Source organism: Sceloporus occidentalis, unplaced genomic scaffold (genome assembly GCF_023333645.1).
Source record: "Sceloporus occidentalis isolate IW3139 unplaced genomic scaffold, rSceOcc1.0.p SCAF_2, whole genome shotgun sequence".
Taxonomy (NCBI): domain Eukaryota; kingdom Metazoa; phylum Chordata; class Lepidosauria; order Squamata; family Phrynosomatidae; genus Sceloporus; species Sceloporus occidentalis.
In genome coordinates, this window is record NW_028316982.1 from 248076716 (window position 1) to 248096629 (window position 19914).

A 19914-nucleotide genomic window follows, 5' to 3' on the forward strand; every position below is an offset into this window, starting at 1 on the left:
GGAAGAAAAGATGCTGAAGCAGTCTTCCATTTCTGATGGTTTATTATTAGATACTAGCTTCAACCCCTGAATGCTTTTTAGGTTTTGGAGAGGATGACTGAAACCATCTGCTTCATCAGTCTTCAGAATTTCTGACAACTGATGAAGAAGTTGCCTTCAAGAATTTCATTCATGCCAGTTACCACAAAAACCAAACAGTGGAACTGGAAAGTACCAGTGAATTCATCACACTTTGTACATCACATATACACCTTCTGAAACTTTGGAGCAAAATAGGCCACCCCTTCTGAAGGCGGATTGGGGCCGTGGCAACATCACACTGTGGCCCCAATCCATCTTTCTGCTGGCCGAAAAATGAGTGGCAAAGAGCCACTGCTTTTTGGGCCGGCAAAAACCGGCTTTTCTACCCCGCTGCAGTCAAAAGCTGGCTTTAAGGCACCCCGGTGGCATGTGGGGCATAAATGCTGTGCCATTGGGGTGCCTGGAAGCCGGTCCCCATGTAAATTTTTGGGCGACTTCCAGTAGGCTTGGGGGCACATGTCGTCTGTATGCCACACCCCCAAACCAGCTGGAATCCGGATTTTTATGCCAGTCTGTTCAGGCCCTTTTTTCATTCACCTTAATAACAGAAGATCAAGATATTAAGTCCCAGCTTTAAATTAGGAAATTACAAAAGTAAAAATGGAATTTGCAGTTCTAAGATATGAATTAATTCAAGCAAACAAAATGTATTTCTCAGTTGTTTGTCTCCCCAATACTATTCATTATATTATAAGACAAACCAAATGGAGATATCTACTGAGGGTGCATATCCTCAGGCAGGCTTAGGTTAATGAGGGACCATGCCAAACAAACACTCACCAGGAAATAAAGAAAGGAAAGGTTTGTTGCAGCTGCACTTTTAACTCTGCTATCCTTCTTTTCAAACATCTTTAATGTCTCCACAGCCTAGAAATAAGTAATAAAGTTACTCATATTGAAAAACCATTCAAACAAATGTGGATTCCTGAATTACATCTGTTGTAGGAAACTATGCAAAATAAATCCTTCGCTCAGGATATAGTGACAGTTCAACCAATGCAATGTCAAATCACAGTACTACACTGGAATGTTTAACAGCAACATATGAAATAGATATTTGAGCACAGCCGCTATTTGCCAATGAAGGGAAAGGAACTTTCTTCAAAGTAAATGTCTTCTGAGACATCTCAAACCAAGAGGCATAGGTTTTTGTAGGCAAAAGGGCAAAGCAAATCTTTCCAAGTAAACCTGCATAAGGCTGACAGCAAACTACAATTCCCATTGTAAGCCATAATCAACATACAGTGGGCCCTTGGTATCCTCTGGGGTTTGGTTCCAGGACCCTCCATGGATACTAAAACCCATGGATGTTCAAGTCCCTTTAAATACAATAGATAATAAACTTGTGACCCTTATATAAAATGGCAAAATCAAGATTTGCTATTTGAAATTTATATACTTTTTGAATATTTTCAAGCCATGGATGCTTGAAACTATGGATAAAAAAATCTGTGGCTATGGAGTGCCAACTGTACATAAAACTATAATATCCATTAATCAATAATATTAAAAAAAATAAATGAGATATAAATAAATAGGATATACAGTCGTCCCTCCTAATTCGCAGTCTTGTCGTTTGTATCCCTCGGTCTTTTGCGGACGGCAAACCAGGAGGGACATAACGGTGCATGTGTCTGAGGCGCACACAAAGCACTGCACACAGGAGCACATCCCCATTGTCATCAATGGGGCCCCAATATTAGCAGTTTTCCCGATTTGCAGGGTTGTGTGTGTTCCCAGAACAGACACCCCCCCCCCCCCCGTGAATCGGAAGGCATGATGGTAATAATAAATAAATAGGTCAAGAGACTGCCATCAGAACGGAGTATGGAGAAACAGAAAGGTTTCCAATTGAAAAAAGGATCAGGCAAGGCTGCATATTATCACCCTATTTATTCAACCTGTATGCGGGAAATATCGTATGCAGAGCAGGCTTAGGCTCAGAGGTAGGAGAAGTGAAGGTAGGAACATTAACAACCTGAGATGTGCAGATGACACAGTACTATTAGGAGAAATAAACAAAGACCTGGAGCAATTACTGAAAAAAGTCAAGTAGGATAGTACCAAGGTTGGATTAATATTGAACATTAAGGTAACAAAAATGATGACCACAGAAGAGCTACAAGAACTCACCCTAGACAACAAGAAAATTGAAAGAATTTCCATACCTTGGTTCAAATACTGATCAGAACAGAGACTGGTATCAAGAAACCAGAAAAAGACTAGGGCTGCACTCACACTGCAGAAATAATCCATTTTAACTGCTATAGAATTCTGAGAATTGTACTTTGTTGTGGCACTAGAGCTCTCTATCAGAGAAGGCTAAATGTCTCACAAAACTACAATTCCTAGAATTCAATAGCACTGAGCCATGGCAGTTTAAAAGGTTTCAAGGGCTGGTGCCGGCTTCCCCGCACTATGGGGGGCATGGTGTTCAGATGATGCACGTCCTGCTGCCCTGCTGCATATACGGGGGGCAGCTTTTTGGTGCTCTGGCATTTAGACACCACATGCCGCAGGAGCATCAAGAAGCCATGGTGGAAAGGGCAGCTTTTTTTCAGCGCAAAAAGGAACAGCATTTTGCTACTTCTTTTGGGCTGGAAAAATGCTGGACTGGGGCTACAGCATATGCAGTTGCCATGGCCCCAATCCGGCGATCAAAGGGACAGCATCAAGTTGCCCCTTTAGGGCCATCTGTTTCGGCCCAAACTGGATTATTTCTGCAGTACAGTTGCAGCCTAAGACTGGAAAGGGTGGCTATGAAAGAAGTTAAGGTACAGTACTTACACTGGCCCATGGATAAGTCAATCCAGTTTTTTGTACTGATTTTGGACTAAAATTTCGAGACTTATAAGTGAGTATATATATTTCCTTAAAGTGTGGAAAAATATTTACCATAATTGCTTATGTTGCCACCACTGCATTGTACTTACTAAAATTTGCACCTTTTCTTTGTTTTACAACTTGAATTTGATCCTTTTTTGCAGTATGAAAAGGTTGTTACAGATCATTGTTTTGCTTCTCCCCCTTTGCAGAACTTTATGAAGCACAACATTTCAGTTACTTATTATAAAGTGAATGTGTCTTAATGTAATGGCCCAAGTATGCTGAAGTATATTCTAGTTTTATAGTTTCCAGCACAAAGTGCATTACTGTCGTAATTTATGAGGTGCAAAAGAGGGCATATGCAAAGCACATGGAACAAGCTCAAATTTATTGCTCCCCAGCAAACCACTTAGGAAGTACACACTACAGTCATAGCAGAACATTTTTCTCATTATTATCTATAGAGGCCATTAATTTCAGAGGGGAAAAAACCCATTTCAGATGTGCATAAATTATTAATGATAGATAGATAAATAAATTGTACTTAGATGTTTTGGAATCTACAGATTATAGGTTTTTGTTTATCCATATGAATTTTTGACTGTATATACTTATCCAGATCAATTCTATTAAAATTAAAAAAGCTTGTTTCCAAGGTAATACTGAATGAAGGAATGCATTTAAAAAAATTTTTAACAAAAATTGTAGCCCATAGTACTAAGTCAGTACAATTGTCCATCCCAACTAGAATAGAACTGCTCAATAAGTGAGAAGTCAAACACCTAGGTAAGTTCCATGATTAATGGATCTACTTCAGTTGGGACTATGAACTGGATTTAAGACTGGATATATCTGGATAGTTATGCTGTAGTTTCCAATCCTATTTTGCCTTCAATAAGTCATTACCTCAATCATTATCAAATCTAAAATACAAATAGCAAAGAGAAATCTTGGAAGGAGCCTTATACAAAGTCACACCACTGCCCAGTGCCCAGTCTAGCTTTTTGCTGCTATCTTGACAGACAACAATTATGAAAGGTTTAGATAGCGATCTTTCTATCTGGAGAGATGAGAAATTAAATCTGGTACCACTGGTGCATGATCTGCCACACAGATAGCTATTCCCTTCAAAGTAATAGAAAACATATTTCACAGTTCTTAGGTGAATAATATAATAATGATTGCTTGCTACGAGCATAATCTCAAGGGTATTACAGATAAAGTAATATAACTGAAAAAATGCAACTACAGTGAAACTACAGCAATGCATATGGAGCCTAAGGATATAATCCTATGGGTGAGGAGCCATGATGAGTGCAGTGGCTATCCAAGGACTATATAGTTCCCTGTCCTGGAGCTTACACTCTAACTAAGACATGACACAAAAGGAAAAGGGGATGGCAGTATGGGAAAGGTCCATGTTTTAGACTCATATAGCTGCCTGAGAATTTCTAAATGCTGTAAGATTTCCCCCAATATAAAAAATATGGGATAAAGCAAGAATCCAGCCTGAACTGTAGCAGGTACAGGACTAGGACACTACATACAGATACAACAATATAACTAAAATAATGCAACCAGTAGGACCCTTGTGTCTGCAGGACTGGTATCCACAATTTTCTTATCTGCATCTGAAATATGGTCTCTTCAAGCATCTGGAGGTCCTCCAATGCAACTCTATGGTCAGCTTCGAGCAGATGTTAGATTGTAGATCTGGAGATCCTCCAGTGTGACTCTATGGTAAACCTCCAATGGAAATATAGGGTTCCTATTATTTGGGATTTTCACTATCCACAGTAAATCTGGGAAAATATCCTCCAAGGATACAGAGATTGTACTGTGTAGTGAGATTACAGCAATTAATATGGCACCTAGGGATACAATCCTATAGGCAATGATGAAAACTATGACTCTAATCCATCCAAAGACCTGCTGGGCTTTTTCTGGTATGGTAGTAGGAAAGAAGACGATTACAGTATTGTCTGTATCCATATAACTAGACCCTAAAGGTTTTCTCTTTAGACCATGTCAAATTGGTCTATGTTTTCATTCATGTTGTGGTACATCAGGTAATTTTCCTGCTTCCCAACTGACAACCTCTTGATCCACCAATTCTTGCCCCCATTTAAGTAAGGTTCCAATCAAGGAGTGGGAACTACAGACATTTCTGTTGTAGTAAAGAGAGGGATGCTCTAATATTGGTTCCTCCTACAATGTCAGAGCTCTATCTATGGGACGAAACAGATGGCAGAAAAAAAGTGACTTGAAGCTGCCTTTTCTGAAGCCTCATTGAAACCCCACCAACCACATTGCCTGCTCCCAAAGCAGCTGGAGTGCACATGTTATGACCACTCCATATGGGTACTTTTAAAAACTTTTCCCCCACCATCCCTACGCACCTTTGCAGAAGCGAACCACTGGCAACTGTCATCCCATTGGATGGCAATCCCTGTGAATCTGCACACATTTGCATTTGCATGTGCAGCACTTTACCAAGACAGAGCATCAAAGCAAAGACGTGCCCATGCAGTCGTCTGCAAGGTACAATCATGCCCCCCTTCACCCTATGCCCCCTCTTTGACTGTCTGTTTTGTGTATGTTGTACTCATCTCAATGGGGTATGTTGTATCCCACTTGGGTACAGAGGCTCCATCCCTTTTGAATGCGCTCCTGAGACAGGGCAATTATATGCACAATTAGGGTTAGGGTTTGGAAAGAGTGCCCATTTAGAGCTGCCCTGGTATCAGTTCATTTATACATACATGCGAAGGTCTGCATGCGAAGTGAAAAAATCCAGTTCCTTTTTAGTCCGGCTTTTCTCCCCATAGTGTGGCTTGGGTGCACTTTCTGGCTTGTTTCAAGGCATGCACGGTCTAAATGCTCTGCTGGAAACCTGCATATTTTGAACATCTGTTTTGCCCCTAGGTCTACAAAAGGGATTTATATCTCTTCCTATGGCCCCTGGGTGTAGTCCTGGGCATAGGTTGCACTCACAAGTGTTATTTAACCTAAATAAGGACTTGAATTCAACAGACTGCTGCAGAGGTGCACACACAGTATTATGCTTACATTTACAGATTTATTTTCTTTTATTGATCAAGCTCAGGAGAAACTACTGAGTTTTTACAGCAGAGTTCATGGTGCTGATTGACTGGATCACTAGCCTACTCTTCTCCTTTCCTACTACATGAAACAATTTTTCACTGTTTTAAAAACTCAATAAACATTTTATATTAATGCTACAAATATACTGCTGGCTGTGTAAGTGTTTGTGCAACACTTTAACACATTACAATGGAGGGTATATTCCTTGAAGAACAAGGGAAAAAACAAGACAAATTAATTATTTAAATTTCTGGACAACCAAACATGCCAAACAAAGACAGTGAAAGCTGAATTTGAGTTTTAGAACAAAAGAGGAGGGACAGTCAGTTGGCAGTAATGTTTGCTCACTCTTTCAGTAAGTACCACCTTTGCAAGACTAGCACCATACAGTGAAGTTATGCAAAACTCATACATACCTCTTCATACTTACAGCACCAAACAAATTTGGAAGGAGAGGAAGAACAGGAAAGAAAGAATCAAAAGAAAATAAAAGCAATATATTTAAACAAAGAGAAAAAGTGACTTGAATATGCAAAAATAAAATACATGAATGGAAGAGAAACTCTGAGGACAGAAAAATTACATAAAACTATTACATTTACACTGAGACTCCAAATAACTGCTGAGTCATATTTTGTCCACTGACTGACTAACCAATTTACAAGTCAAATATAAACTGCCTAATTATTTCACTGCCTGTCAAATACTTTGAGAATGTTCTTTAAAATGCCTTAGTTTAGTTCATTATACTATCATTTATTAGTAGGAGTGAGTGCAGTTTTCTCCCTAATTTGCAGAACCCAGGAACCAATCTAAAAGCCTAGGAAAGTTTTACACATGGGCTACTTATCATAACTGTAGCTATCATCGAACACAGATTATTCTTTGGGTAGGTAGAGTGTTGGACAAAGACAAGGGATGCTGAGGTTAAAACCCTCATTCATCCAGAAAGTTCAGTAGGGCTGCATCTGCACTGCAGAAAGAATGTAGTTTGACATCACTTTAACTGTCATGACTCCATACTGTGGCAACAGAGCTCACTGATGGAGAAAGCTACAAAACTACAAACCACATAGCACTGAGTCATGGAGTTAAAGCAGTGTCAAACTGCATTATTTCTGCAGTGCAAATGCAGCCTAGGTGATGCTGAGCTAGTAACATGCCTAGTGTAACCTGCTTCACAGGGTTGCTAGGAACCATATTATGCATATGTCTTACATATTTTGAAAGGCAAGAGTCTTTACTACACTATAAACAAACATATGTTGTACAGCTTGTGCAAGTGATCTAACTATCTTTGCCCCAGACAGTGTATCTGTTTTAAGATATATATTCTGGCAATCAAATGATATTTCTGCCACCTGAAAAAATAAACCATTCCTCTCCAAAAACATGCTTTTAGTAGTTCAGAGTATTTTGTAGATATCACAGTCACCAAGACCTGCTAGGAACTCCTTCATCACTGTGAAAAAGCAATACCTCCTCCCCCAATATTTGGAACTTAAAGAGGTTTTTAAATTCAATTGTTGTCTTTTTGTTGTTGCTGTTGTTATTATTATTATGCTTCATTTATATAGCGCTGTAGATTTACACAGCACTGTACATACAAACGATAAAATAGATAAAAGTAAACCCATCCATGGTGGGCAATCTAAGAAATAATAGCATAATACATATAAATAATACATAACAATACAGGAAAGGGTTCAATAAAGTAAGGCAGGCAACTGTTCCACTCTAGAACACTGAATAAAACAACTTTATTCTTCTAGACTTTATTAGGGCTACTACATTATTATACCACACTCTACCCTCACATTATCTCTATTTACCATTATAAAAAGCCATTAGATTTAGATCTATCACTACTTTCTTGACCACAGGTTACTTTAAAAAAAAGTTTAATGTCAAAAGAAAAAGGAAGAAGGAAACTTATTTCTTTCTTTATAATATTCCATTTTACAGTGTAATTCTAGTGCAGGATGCTTTTATTATGTTGAGGACTATTATAAAGGAAATTTATACTTGAAATTGTGTTATGATTGAATGTCCATTAAAATGCCCACCAATGTAGATAAGGTATTTTCTGAAAACACTATACCTGGTTAAAATCCTTTTGCCGCAAATATGTAATTGCTTTATTGATTTCCAGGTCATTGGCTAATTCGACGTACTGAGAAACTTTTACTGCTTCTACACACCTGTAAGAATTAAAAAAATTTAAAAATGTTGTTATAGTGAAACTTCGGATGTCAGGAAAACATCTGTTCAATTCTTGCTAAGCATCAGCTAAAATCTCTTCTTATACAGTATACTGGCTTTAGGATCCAATATGCATTGTAGCCTTCTAGATACATGAAAAGCCTCTATTTTTTCAGACATGCCTGTTTAAATAGTTCGCTTACTAAGCAATTAATGCACTATCATATACAATAGGCTGTTGATGAACTGAGTCTATCTATGTAACTGGCAAGTTGTACAGCCTCCTTTACAACAACCTTACACCGCAGCCCAACATTATTATCCCATTCCACACATAGACACAGACTGGCCACCAGGAAGTTTGCAGTCTTTAACTTGAACTAAAGACTTCTTGGGCATATTCTTAGCTATTACTGGATTACCTTTTGGGCGCACTGACAGCCAAGTATATAATTAATGAAATATGACTTGTCTCATTTTATTTCAGGCACTGCTTATCACTTTAGGGAAAGAAAACAGTTTGCCTGGATAGTGAAGAAATGTTATGAACTCTTGGGAATATTTCATTTATTTATTTCATCTATATCCTGCCTTTCTACCAGCACAGAGTTCAATCACATTCAAGGCAGGATGAATATGACACTTCAAAATCTTTATCTGTAATTTATGAACCACTGTCTGCTATGGGACAATTCCAGAATGAGTGATCTGAAGATAGGAACTCAATTGAAAAATGCTACCTACCAATCATAGCCAACTGCAAATGATGTTTCAATTACTGGAGCAATTAATTTAGCAGCTGTCATGATGTATTTTTCTGCTGTAGCTTTCCTTAAAAACACAAGACATCCATTTTACAGGTGATACTAGCCAAATATTATTAGCAAGAATAACCAAGAATCTTGTGGCACGTGAAAAACTAATTGTGATGGAGTCACTGGAGAGAATTGGCTTCCTGGCAGCCTATCACTGTTTAGGCAGAGTGTGAGGAAAAACTGCAAGGGAATTGGAACATATAAAAGCAGGAATCAAGGAAGGAGAGAGGTTCTTCAGTGAGAATTCTTGAGTAAGAGTTAGATAAAGAATGTGACTAGGCCTAAGAGCAGGTCGGGTAGGGTATCTGACTGGGCCTCAACAGACTGGCACTAAACACTGGCCTCAGGGCAGAGTGGGGGTGTGGCGACTGCATGCTGCATGCCCTGACTCTGTCCCCACACCATCTGCCTGACCAGACAGCGGGGAGCATCACACTGCATCTTCGGTACAGCATGTATACACACTGCACCAAAGAAGTGGCAAAAAGCCACTACCACCATGGCTAGGGAGACTTTTCTGTGGCGTAAAAAGGAGTCACTTTTTATGGCTTCTTTTTGCGCCGCAGAAAGGCGAGATCAGGGGTGCAGCATGTAGTTGCTGTGGCCTTGATCCAGTGAGGAAAGGGGCGGCTGCAGGCCACTCCAAAGGGGTAGTCTGTTGAGTCCCTCAGAGGTATTCTGACAAGCCAGTAGGGAAGCTGGAGAGAGACAGACAAAGGATCTCAGTACGGTCAGATAAAGATTCTAACTAGGAGAGGAAGTATATTTAGGTTAGTACAGAGGAAACTGTGATAGGCCTGCAACTATTATATTAAGTGTAACCACACTAAGTTTGAACTAAATTACCTAAGCTACTTTCTTACTAAATGTTATTTAATAAAGTGACTATTTGTTATAACAGATGTCTGTCTGAGTGAATTCTAGACATTATAAACAAACACACCACCTAAGATACTGAATTAATTTGGGGAAGACACTTGGGACCCTAGTCTTTATACTGTCAGAGAGAATGTTAAAAGGGTGAATACAGGGCAAGTGTCAATGACGAGGGCCTTTCTGAGAAGAAGAGGTAAATGTATAAGGAAGGTCTTGTCACACTAATATTTATTATGATCTCAAAAAAACTTTTGTAGACTATAGTCTACTTCATCAGATGCATAAATTGTAGCCATATTTATATTCTCCTCAGAAAAGCTGAAGAGAGTAAACACCGAATATGGTCATTTCTTGTATTTCCTGGCCCAACTGAGAATTCCAATTCTCTCCCTAGCTTAAATGAGGCCAACCTACCAACAAGCACAGTGCATCAATTCTGCATCTCTGCATCGTGATTTGCCAAAAAATGGCACAGGACTTTTTTTTTTGTCCCTGTAGCTTGTCTTGAATAAAAAATAACTTCAATGGTAAAAATAATTTTTGGGGACATGTTTTTCCCCAGATTCCCCTCACTCAGCTTTTTTAGGGGGTGGGGGAATAAAACAGTTTATGGCAAGTGGATGAAACTTGGATACATAGTTTACAATTGTGGAAATGATAATGATATAGAATGCATAAATTATAGATCTAATTTTTTGGTGGGGTGGTGACTCTGGGCTTTAAAATGTCCCATTTTGGTGCATGAAGGTAATCAGCACAGTAATTTGGATCAGTCTCTTGTTCAACTGTTTAAATCTATCTACCGATCATGGAAGATCCTTTGAGATTATGCAAGAAGGGTGACACCCAGTTTTACCTTTCACGTTCCATTTGTCGTAAACTATCATTTTTAATCGCCTCTATTAATAGGTTTGTATGTGTATCATCCTATGTAAGCACAGAAACAATATTGTAGTTATAAAAAAAGGAATTCAAAATCTATATCATGATCATGATCAGCATATCATCTCATTTCCCCCCAAAACTCAAAGCAGCTTACAATTTTAAAAAGTAGAACAATTAAAACATATAAAAGAGAGTATTTAAATAGGATTAAATTGTTATAGTATTAAAACAGATCATTGGTTAAAACATAAAATGTAGTCTTAAAATGTTTAAGAAACACAAAAGCACTTTAAAACACTTAAAAACAGTACATTATAAAACAGTACAACATCCCCAGCCCATTCTTTAAAGGTTTTCTGTTTAAATAAGAATATATACAGGCATACAAATCACAGTATGCTACATATTCTATTTTCCTTTTTAAAAAAATCTTAGAGGATGTTACCATTAAATCACATTTTAAAAGAGGGACTACGAGAAAGAACTGTTGCCACCATGCCTTGTCTGTAGTTATGGGCAACAGTTGCATTGTCTGAGGCAAATGCGACTTGTATTTTCAATTTCAAATAACTTGTTCTTAAACTACTCATATACATAAGCTACACCTAAGATTCTCTTTTTTAAACACTTTTTAAAAATGTGCCAGAAAGCTCCACTTCAAAACTTTATTTGAAAACTCTGGATTTCAACAAGAGTCCAGCTGCAGTGAGCCCACTGCAGAAGCATAAAGGCTGCCTATGCATTGATATTATCATACCCTATTTTAAATGCATCTTCCTTAACACTTCAAATTTTGTTACTTTCCGAGTTGTAGCTTTATCTACTGCTTATACTTACTCCTTGTGAAATATACTTGTCGTCATCATCAATTTCCAGTGGAACAGCAATTAATTTTTGAAAAGCTTTTTTCATTTGGTCTCTGTCTCCAGTAGCAAAATAGCAAAGGATCAAATTAAAGCCTGCTTTCAGGCTTGGTGAAGTGCTCATAATGTGCTCAAATGATTTAATGGCATCAGTATACTGGCCAGTTTTAATAAATGCAATTCCAATGTTCTGCATTATTTTAATCCTAATTAAAGAAATCATTGTTAGAATCTAGTATTTAAAAATATTTGTCCTACTACATGTTAAAACACAACAAAAACCAAGAATGGGAAAGAATATGATGACATGGGACTGAAACTATCCTTTGCATTCCCAATCTGACCCTCTGGGGTTCTCCTCATGACACCATCTTTTCATAGTTTCCAAGCTTTCATTTCTCCTCTTCCCATTCTAGAAAGGCCTCTTCCAAGGCAAGGAGAACTTAAAGTTTAAACACACTGGCATTCATGGTTCTAACCTTGGCCCAAATAATATTGCCTCCAATAACTTCTTTGAAAAATGTTTTCCCTGCTTGATTTAAATAATATGCACAATACAGCTAGAGGACCATCATGATGGAATAGTTTAGGTGTCGTACTAGGAAGATGGCAATGGCAAATCCCTCTGAAGAAATTTGCCAAGAAAACTCTATAACAGGGTCACCTGAGGGTTGCTGTAAGTTGGAAATGACTTGAAGGCACACTACAACAACAAATAATAAAGACCTGAAACACATGGGCCAAAAGAAGCAGCTTCTGGCCACTTCAGGAGAGTGGCTTTAAGATGACACATACCCTCAAAATGTCTCAAAGCTGCCAGAAAAAGGAGCAGATTTAACCTGCTCCTGGCAGTGGCCCATTTCAGACCATGATGGTGGCCCGCTTTGAGAGTGGGCCATGCGATCACCACTGTCACAGGCTGATTACAGACTGATCATAACCGGAGTAGCCACAGGCAACTCCTTGCCACTCATGTGCTTTGGGCCCTCGCTGAAATACAATTTAAATAATTTAATGAATTGAAGAGCAACCAAATTGGGGACCAAACTACATATGAAGAGAACAGCCCTGTGGCTGGGGGCCAAACTGCAAATGAATAGAATAGCAAAATGTAACTTGGTAATTAATGTATTTACTCAAATAGTGACTGGCTATGGGTTATTTATAATGGCTCTGCCCATTACCATGTAAATCAAAATGTAGCCCAGAAACTTCATCGTTTACATTAAAAAGGGCACAACTGAAAGTGGAACTAAACCTTTCCCCATCCTACCATAGCTATCAATGCTCTTTTGCCTGAAGACTATAATCCCCAGCCTGCCTCAGTTCTAGAATCAGACTTGGTCTAGAAGAAAAATACTTCAAGTGACAGAACATGAGAAAGTAAGATGGAAGAAGACTGTTCACCCCTCCCCCCTTTTATACCCTTTTATATTAAAGTCAGACACATATCCCATCTCCTTGTGATATGTGAACATATAAAGGGTAGAGGATGAGCAACATGCTTGCTATACAAAGGCCTTAACCAATTTTTAAGGCTGCATCTGCACTGCAGAAATAATGTAGTTCTATAGCTCTTTAACTGCTATGGCTCAGTGCTATGGAATCCTGAGATTTGTAGTTTGTTGTGGCACCAGAGCTCTCAGATAGAGAAAGCAAAATATCTCACAGAACTACAAATTTCAAAATTCCACAGCACTGAGCCATGGCAGTTAAAACGGTGTCAAACTGTATTATTTCTGCTGTGCAGATGCAACAGTAATAGGGCCTCCTTGGTTAAGATGCTATGACAACAAAAACAATCTCAAATCTATCCTTGATGGGACTCACCTCATCTCCTTATGGATATTTGCAATTTGATCTAGAGCCATTCGGTAGAATTTGATAGCCTTTGAATAGTTTCTCTGTTTCAAATAGATATTTGCCATGTTCACCTTCAGCGTGCCTATCAAATAATATACTGAATGAGATATAGCCCAGACCCCATGTATTCCACAGAATTTTATTTGAATTACATATAAAATATATGTAATATGGATGTATACACAGAAGCATCTAGAGAAGGAAAAATGAAATAAGTGAAGTACAGACAACAAAAACTATTCATGATAGTTTCGATTTGTGGAGAAGAATGTGAAAATTTTGGCTGGAGTTTGAAAAAGAAGTCTTCTATGTACTGGAATTAAAAGACAGGCATGGGTAATCCATTGGCAAAATAATCCTGAGACTGCTTGAACATGGAAATTACTTTTGGTAGTGTCAGCATACTTTTGGTGATACAGATCTTCATGGTAGTCTTCTTGTGGTTCAGATCTTCATCATTTTCAGAAAGTCAGTATACTATGACATCTCAGAGTGGCATGCACTCTTCCTCTGTCCCCCTCTTTGAATTAAAACTAACATCTGATGCAGCAAAATACTGGCTTAATCCAGTTTAACCTAAATTCAGTATCATAATCTGACTACTCCTAGAGCTGAGATGGTGGGCTCAGAGCAAATTAAACTTCAGAACATTAGCAATAGCAACAGCAATAGCAGCTTCATTTATATACTGCTTCATACTGCCTAAGCAGTCTCTAAGCAGTTTACAACTGTAAATTTATTGCCCCCAACAAGCTGGGTACTCATTTTAGCAACCTCAGAAGGATGCAAGCCTGAGTCAAGCCTGAGCCCTTGGCTGGTATTGAACTCACAACCTTATGGTTTGTGAGTGAGTGGCTACAGTACAGGCATTTAACCACTGCACCACCAGGGCTCTACAACCAGAGATTAGGCAAACAACAGCCAGAGATTAGGCAGAAAGAAGTGCTAATTTCTACCTGGAAGACTGCCTATTGGCAGGGGGCAGGATGAAGGTGAATCAGAGGCCTTTAAGATGTCTGAACTGAACATAAAGGTATAGTCAGAGAGCCCATTTATGTTTGCAATAAATATCTGAGAAAGGAGAAAGACTGAGAATATATCAATCATTGGCATGTTCAAGACACACGCAAAGTACGTACTAGGTACGTACTAGGGTTAGGAAAGGGCGTCCTTTCCGGACACCCTAACCCTAGTATGTACCTAGTATGTACAAAATGGCAGCGCCCATTCTACATGGGCGCCACCATTAGGACGTCATGACTGTGCCACCTCCAAACGGAGCGGCGCGGAAGTGACATGCTAGCGCCACATGAGGGCGGCTGGGGTGCCCTTTCCAAAACGGAGCTCCTTCCAGCTTTGCGTCGCTGGACACAGCTTTTAGATGGCTGCGCCAGCGATGCAAAACAGAAAGGGGCCAAGCGGCCCCTTTCTTTTTGTCCCGGCCACTGTCAGGTGTTCTTGGGGCATGAAGCCCCAAGGACACCCCTTTCCAGGCCGCGGGGAAGCGGCCTTTTGCCACTTCCCCGCGGCCTGGAAAGTGGCGGATCGGGGCCTCAGAGGCTGCCACTGTGGCAGCTGAGGCCCTGAACCAGTGGGGAAAGGGGTGGGTACAGGCTGCCCCAAAGGGCCGGTCTGTAAACCGCCATTATTACAGCAAATAAAAATTGTGCTATCGGAGCAGAGAAAATTAATCGCAGCTAAAAAAACGGATAAAGAATTCCAGTGCCTTAAAATGTAGTCAACAACTGGCAAGCATTTTTACATTTTATGAATGTTACCTACCTCCGTTAACAAGCATCTTGTTTTTCACTATAACCTGATAGGTATTTAATGCTTCTGCATACATTTCATTAGCAGCATATTGGCTAGCCAAATTGAAAAGTACCTAAAAGAAATGAGAACATTTCTATTATATAACTAACAAAAAACCCCACTAAATCCCCCCACCAATTATGAGAGTTACAACAATCAGTAGAAAATGGGAGCTTCTATCTAGCTTCCAAACAACAACAACAATTAAAAGCAAAAGGGAATCTATGAACATTTGAAACAGCAGACAGCTATGGAAGTCTGACCTCTTAAGAGATACGGATGCTGACAGTCACATAAATATGAATGCCAGCATTCACAGCTGACTATCCAAAAACTTGAGGAAATTGATGTATTCAATTTCAGACATTCTGGAAGTGTCCGTCCAGGTTGACTATCCCCTTATCTGAAATGCTTGGGACCAGAATTGTTTTGGATTTTGTAAAATTTGGAATACTGTATTTTCCGGCGTATAAGACGACTGGGCGTATAAGACGACCCCCAAGTCACGTGCAGGCAGTGCCCTGGCCTACTATAGGCTGAATTAAAGGGGTCTAGCGGCCACACATGCCGGTTTGAGGGGGCCTCTGTGGAGGCCTAGAAGCCAGGTGTCGCAAGTGGCAGTAGGGCCTCTCGCAGTCTGACCCAGAAGGGCACTAGACGCCACGGAAGAAGCTGCCAGAGTGGAGTATCCCAGGCACTGTCTCAGCTACCCATGAAAGAAGTTTTTGATTTTGGATCATTTGGGATTTTCAGAGAAGGGATACTCAAACTGTACTTATACGTATCAGGATTTTTCAGAATATGGACATGTACTCTGATGTAATTATGCAAACTGGATTTCTTAATTTTTTTTAAACTGAACTGCAAGAAGGCACAGATCTCTTCTGGAGGGCCTACCCACCTAATCTTTTATAAGAGATCTTAAATACTCCACTTCTGATCTGATTGTATGAATGTTAGTGTGAATGTTAGTTGATGATCTGTTATTTTAGTGAATGAATAGTAATGTTATTGGCGGGATACACACCGCCATTTAGTACGTATAGAATACGTACTAGGGTTAGGAAGGGGCGGTGCTTCCGCACCCCCCTAACCCTAGTACGTATTCTATACGTACAAGATGGCGGCGCCCCTTTCACATGGGCGCCGCCATCTTTGCGTATCGGACGCTGAGCGTCCGTACGCGTCGCGCCGCTTGTGACGTAGCGAGCGCGCCCCTGGCGCCTCGCTACGTCGCAAACGCGACGGTAAAAGAAGCTCCATTTTGGAGCTTCTTTTTCGGTCCGCGCGGGAGTCGGGCCGTCTGAAGGCTCCGGCTCCCCCGCGGACCTACTGGCGGCGGCGGCAGACCGCCGCAAATCGGCGGTATGTACCCCGCCATTGTTTTAACAATTCTATTTTATATGGAATTGTTTTATTGCTGTAATCCCACCTCGATCCATAGGAAGAGGCAGGAAATATAAATCATCATCATCATCATCATCACCATCATCCCAAGCCTTGAGAAGAAATGAAATAAAAACTAAACTAGAGAAATATATAACCACTTACAGTGTAAGTAAGATCTAGATTCATGGTAGCAGGAGTTATTGTCTGTTCACGTTGCCTTACAAGTCCTCTTTCTTTTCTTCCAGCATCTTTTGCTTTCTCAAGAGCCTCAAAGAAGACAAATTATAGTTTAATGTTGCTATCTGTCCCTCTTCAGAAAATACTGCATGAAATAAATTATTTTCACATATATAAGCTTATTTCTATAGCACAGATAAAGAAAATCTGTAGAGGAACAGTAGTAGTCCAAAATGCAGCAGTCAGACTGGTGTCAAGTACGCATTTTAGAGATCACTGACTTCCAATTTGCCTCCAAACTCAATTCAAGTTGTTTATGTTACCGGTTGATGTGTGCCTCCAAGTCATTTTTGATTTATGGCGACCATAAGACAAGCCCTATCATAGCAAATTTCTTGGCAAATTTCTTCAGAGGGGGGTTGCCATTGTCAAACTCTGCAGCTGAGAGTGCGTAACTTGCCCAAGATCACCCAGTGGGTTTCCATGGCTGAGCGGGGAATTGAACCCTGGTTTCCAGAGTCACAGTCCAATGCTCAAGCCACTACACCAAGCTGACCTACAAAGCTGTAAATGATTTGGAGCCAAGATATCTGAAAGACTGCCTCCCCCCATATAAGCCTGCCAGAAATTTGAGATCTTCAGAGGAGGCCCTCTTGTGTGTCCCAACACCTCGTGAAATTAGGTTGGTGGGTACATGTAATAGGGCTTTCCCTTTAGTAAGTGGCTCAACTGTGGAACCCCCAACACAAGAATGTTAACCAGCCCCCATTTCTTTTAAGCTTCCAGCAGACAGCCAAAATAGTGGGGTTCTTCATGGCATTCAATGTCTGAAGTAGCCATTTTAACTGTTTCAGAACTGGATTCTAGGATTTTTTTAGACTGCTTTTAGAAAAAGCATTTTAAGGTGTTTTTGAAACATTTTAATCTTTGTATTGTTTTAATTGGCTATTATTTGTTCATCACTCCAGGAGCCCTTGTGGATTGGGAGGCAATACAGAAATACTTTAAATACTCCTTTGAAGATTTTTTAACAGAGGCTAGACAGCCATCTGTCAAGAGTGCTTTGACTATGTATTCCCACATGGCAGGGGGCTGGACTGGATGGGCACTATGGTCTCTTCTAACCCTCTGATTCTATGAAATAAGGAAATAAACAAACAGGAGCTCAAATATGGGGTACAGTTCTCATTTTAGTTTCCAACAGAATTCAGTGGTGTTCCTTCAGAGAAAGTATAGTTAGAAATATGATTAAAGTGCACCAATACAAAATAACTGGAAAAATCAAAAGCAAGATCACAAACAAACAAAATATGAACTTGGAATCTAATAAATACATGTCACATTTCACTCATGGAAGAGGCCATTCCTTCTTCGTCTTTCCAATTACAGCCCTTAACATGCCCTCAAAAGCCCTTCATCAGGACTGGGTAACCCTAATTTAGGCTTCACAAACACCAAGGAGCCATATAAGACAATAAAGCCCTGCTTCCAGTCACTGGACATCTAACAAAACAATCTCCTTGATTTCTGAATTTTAAACAGTAATTAATAGTACAACTTTGCAAGTGTATGAGTTGAAGAATTTCTGTTTTCAAAGGAACCATGGGATTCATAGCAAGCTGAATTCTCAACCTCAAATGTAATTTCCCTCTTCTTTTTTAAAGATTCACACAATACTGCAGCTTACACATCACTCTTATGCATAAAATCAGTATTTAGCAGACTGGACCAACACTGTCTTCAGCATTTCCAAATCTTCTTTGCCTCAGTATGTTAACTCAACAAACAAATACACCAATTAATGTGGGAAGTACTTCTGTATGTGATGAATGCTTATGGGTCAAGTGCTTTATTTGGGGTACCTGTGTCGTCTTCTTCGGCTTTCAGTAGACAAAGTGAGCTGAATATCTAAAAATTATAAAATCAGCAGTTCTGTTGTATATCATGAAGCCAAAGTGTTAAGTCTGTAACTTACCAGCTTTAAATCTCCACAACTATGAGCAATACAGCTTTCTTCAACCAACTCATTTACTTTTTTCTCCAACTGTTTAATCTTTCCTTCTGGACTAAAGTTCAGAAACACAACAGATTTATCATTTAGAAGAACAAAGACAAAACAACAACAAAAAGTCCCTTTCGCTATTTGCTTTGAATTCCTTTTTAGCTGTGCTTAAATGAGGAATTATATCCAACCTGTCTAGTATCAGTAAGAACTCAGTATCTATAAATCTAAGTTTTTCAAAACTTCAGAACTTATGGTACAGCATTAATGTTTAATAGACAAAAAAATTAATAAACATCAAATATGATAAATGTATTTACCACTTCAAAAGCGTGGCCTCTCATGTGAAAAAGTGAAATAGGTGTAGAGAGAAATACCTGTTGGATGTTTGCTTAAGAAATACACTATTGTGATCTGATTTATGACTAAATGTATTTTTTCATTTTCTTACTCCTTTTTGCAGGTAGATATGAAATTAAATGCAGGTATAATTGATGCCTTATAAAATTCCCAAATCATTTAAACTAATGAATGAATCATGTTTATCCAAATCCTAGGATAGTTCTTTAAGCTGGCATCTCGTATCAGCAAAGTGTTTTTCCATTGTAATCAGGCTAAAATAATTGTTCTTTGTACTAAAATTGTGACAAAACAGAATTTGATTATAAAAGACTCTTTACTAGGTTTCTAATTTTTCTTATGCTTCTTCAGTATAGGCTAAATATATCAATTAGCTTGAAACAAAACAGGTTCACTGATAAAAGATAGACAACACAAACAGTAGAACTTTGACGAAATATTACTGATTAAAAAAAAAAGAATCTGAAAACGCTAGCTGCAAAATACATTAGAAGAAAACATTTTTACATACCTATCTTCATTTTTTGTTTCTAGAGGAGGAGCTGGTCCCCTAGCTTGGCCAAGAGGATCAAATGCAGCACCTATAGGTTAATGAACTACATTAAGAACTGTGTTCTTTCCAATCATAGCCAAGGATTTTTTTTTTATTTTTATGGTA

At 39.2% G+C, this 19914-nt stretch overlaps 1 protein-coding gene across 4 annotated transcripts in view; it reads right to left on the reverse strand.

Moving 5' to 3' along the window:
• The window catches only part of LOC149319949 (intraflagellar transport protein 88 homolog), a 61533-nt gene that overhangs the window by 33478 nt on the left and 8141 nt on the right, over nt 1-19914 (reverse strand). For 3 of the 4 annotated variants that reach the window (XM_089512643.1, XM_089512642.1, XM_089512641.1), the window contains 10 exons: nt 19768-19837; nt 18870-18960; nt 16880-16984; nt 15299-15401; nt 13484-13598; nt 11628-11859; nt 10762-10832; nt 8959-9045; nt 8114-8213; nt 862-948 (listed from right to left, as the gene is read on the reverse strand). In XM_089512643.1, the coding sequence (XP_089368769.1) occupies nt 862-948; nt 8114-8213; nt 8959-9045; nt 10762-10832; nt 11628-11859; nt 13484-13598; nt 15299-15401; nt 16880-16984; nt 18870-18960; nt 19768-19837 (1061 nt within the window). The remainder of the gene's footprint in view (nt 1-861; nt 949-8113; nt 8214-8958; nt 9046-10761; nt 10833-11627; nt 11860-13483; nt 13599-15298; nt 15402-16879; nt 16985-18869; nt 18961-19767; nt 19838-19914) is intronic. The other variant, XM_089512644.1, reaches the window with a different exon arrangement.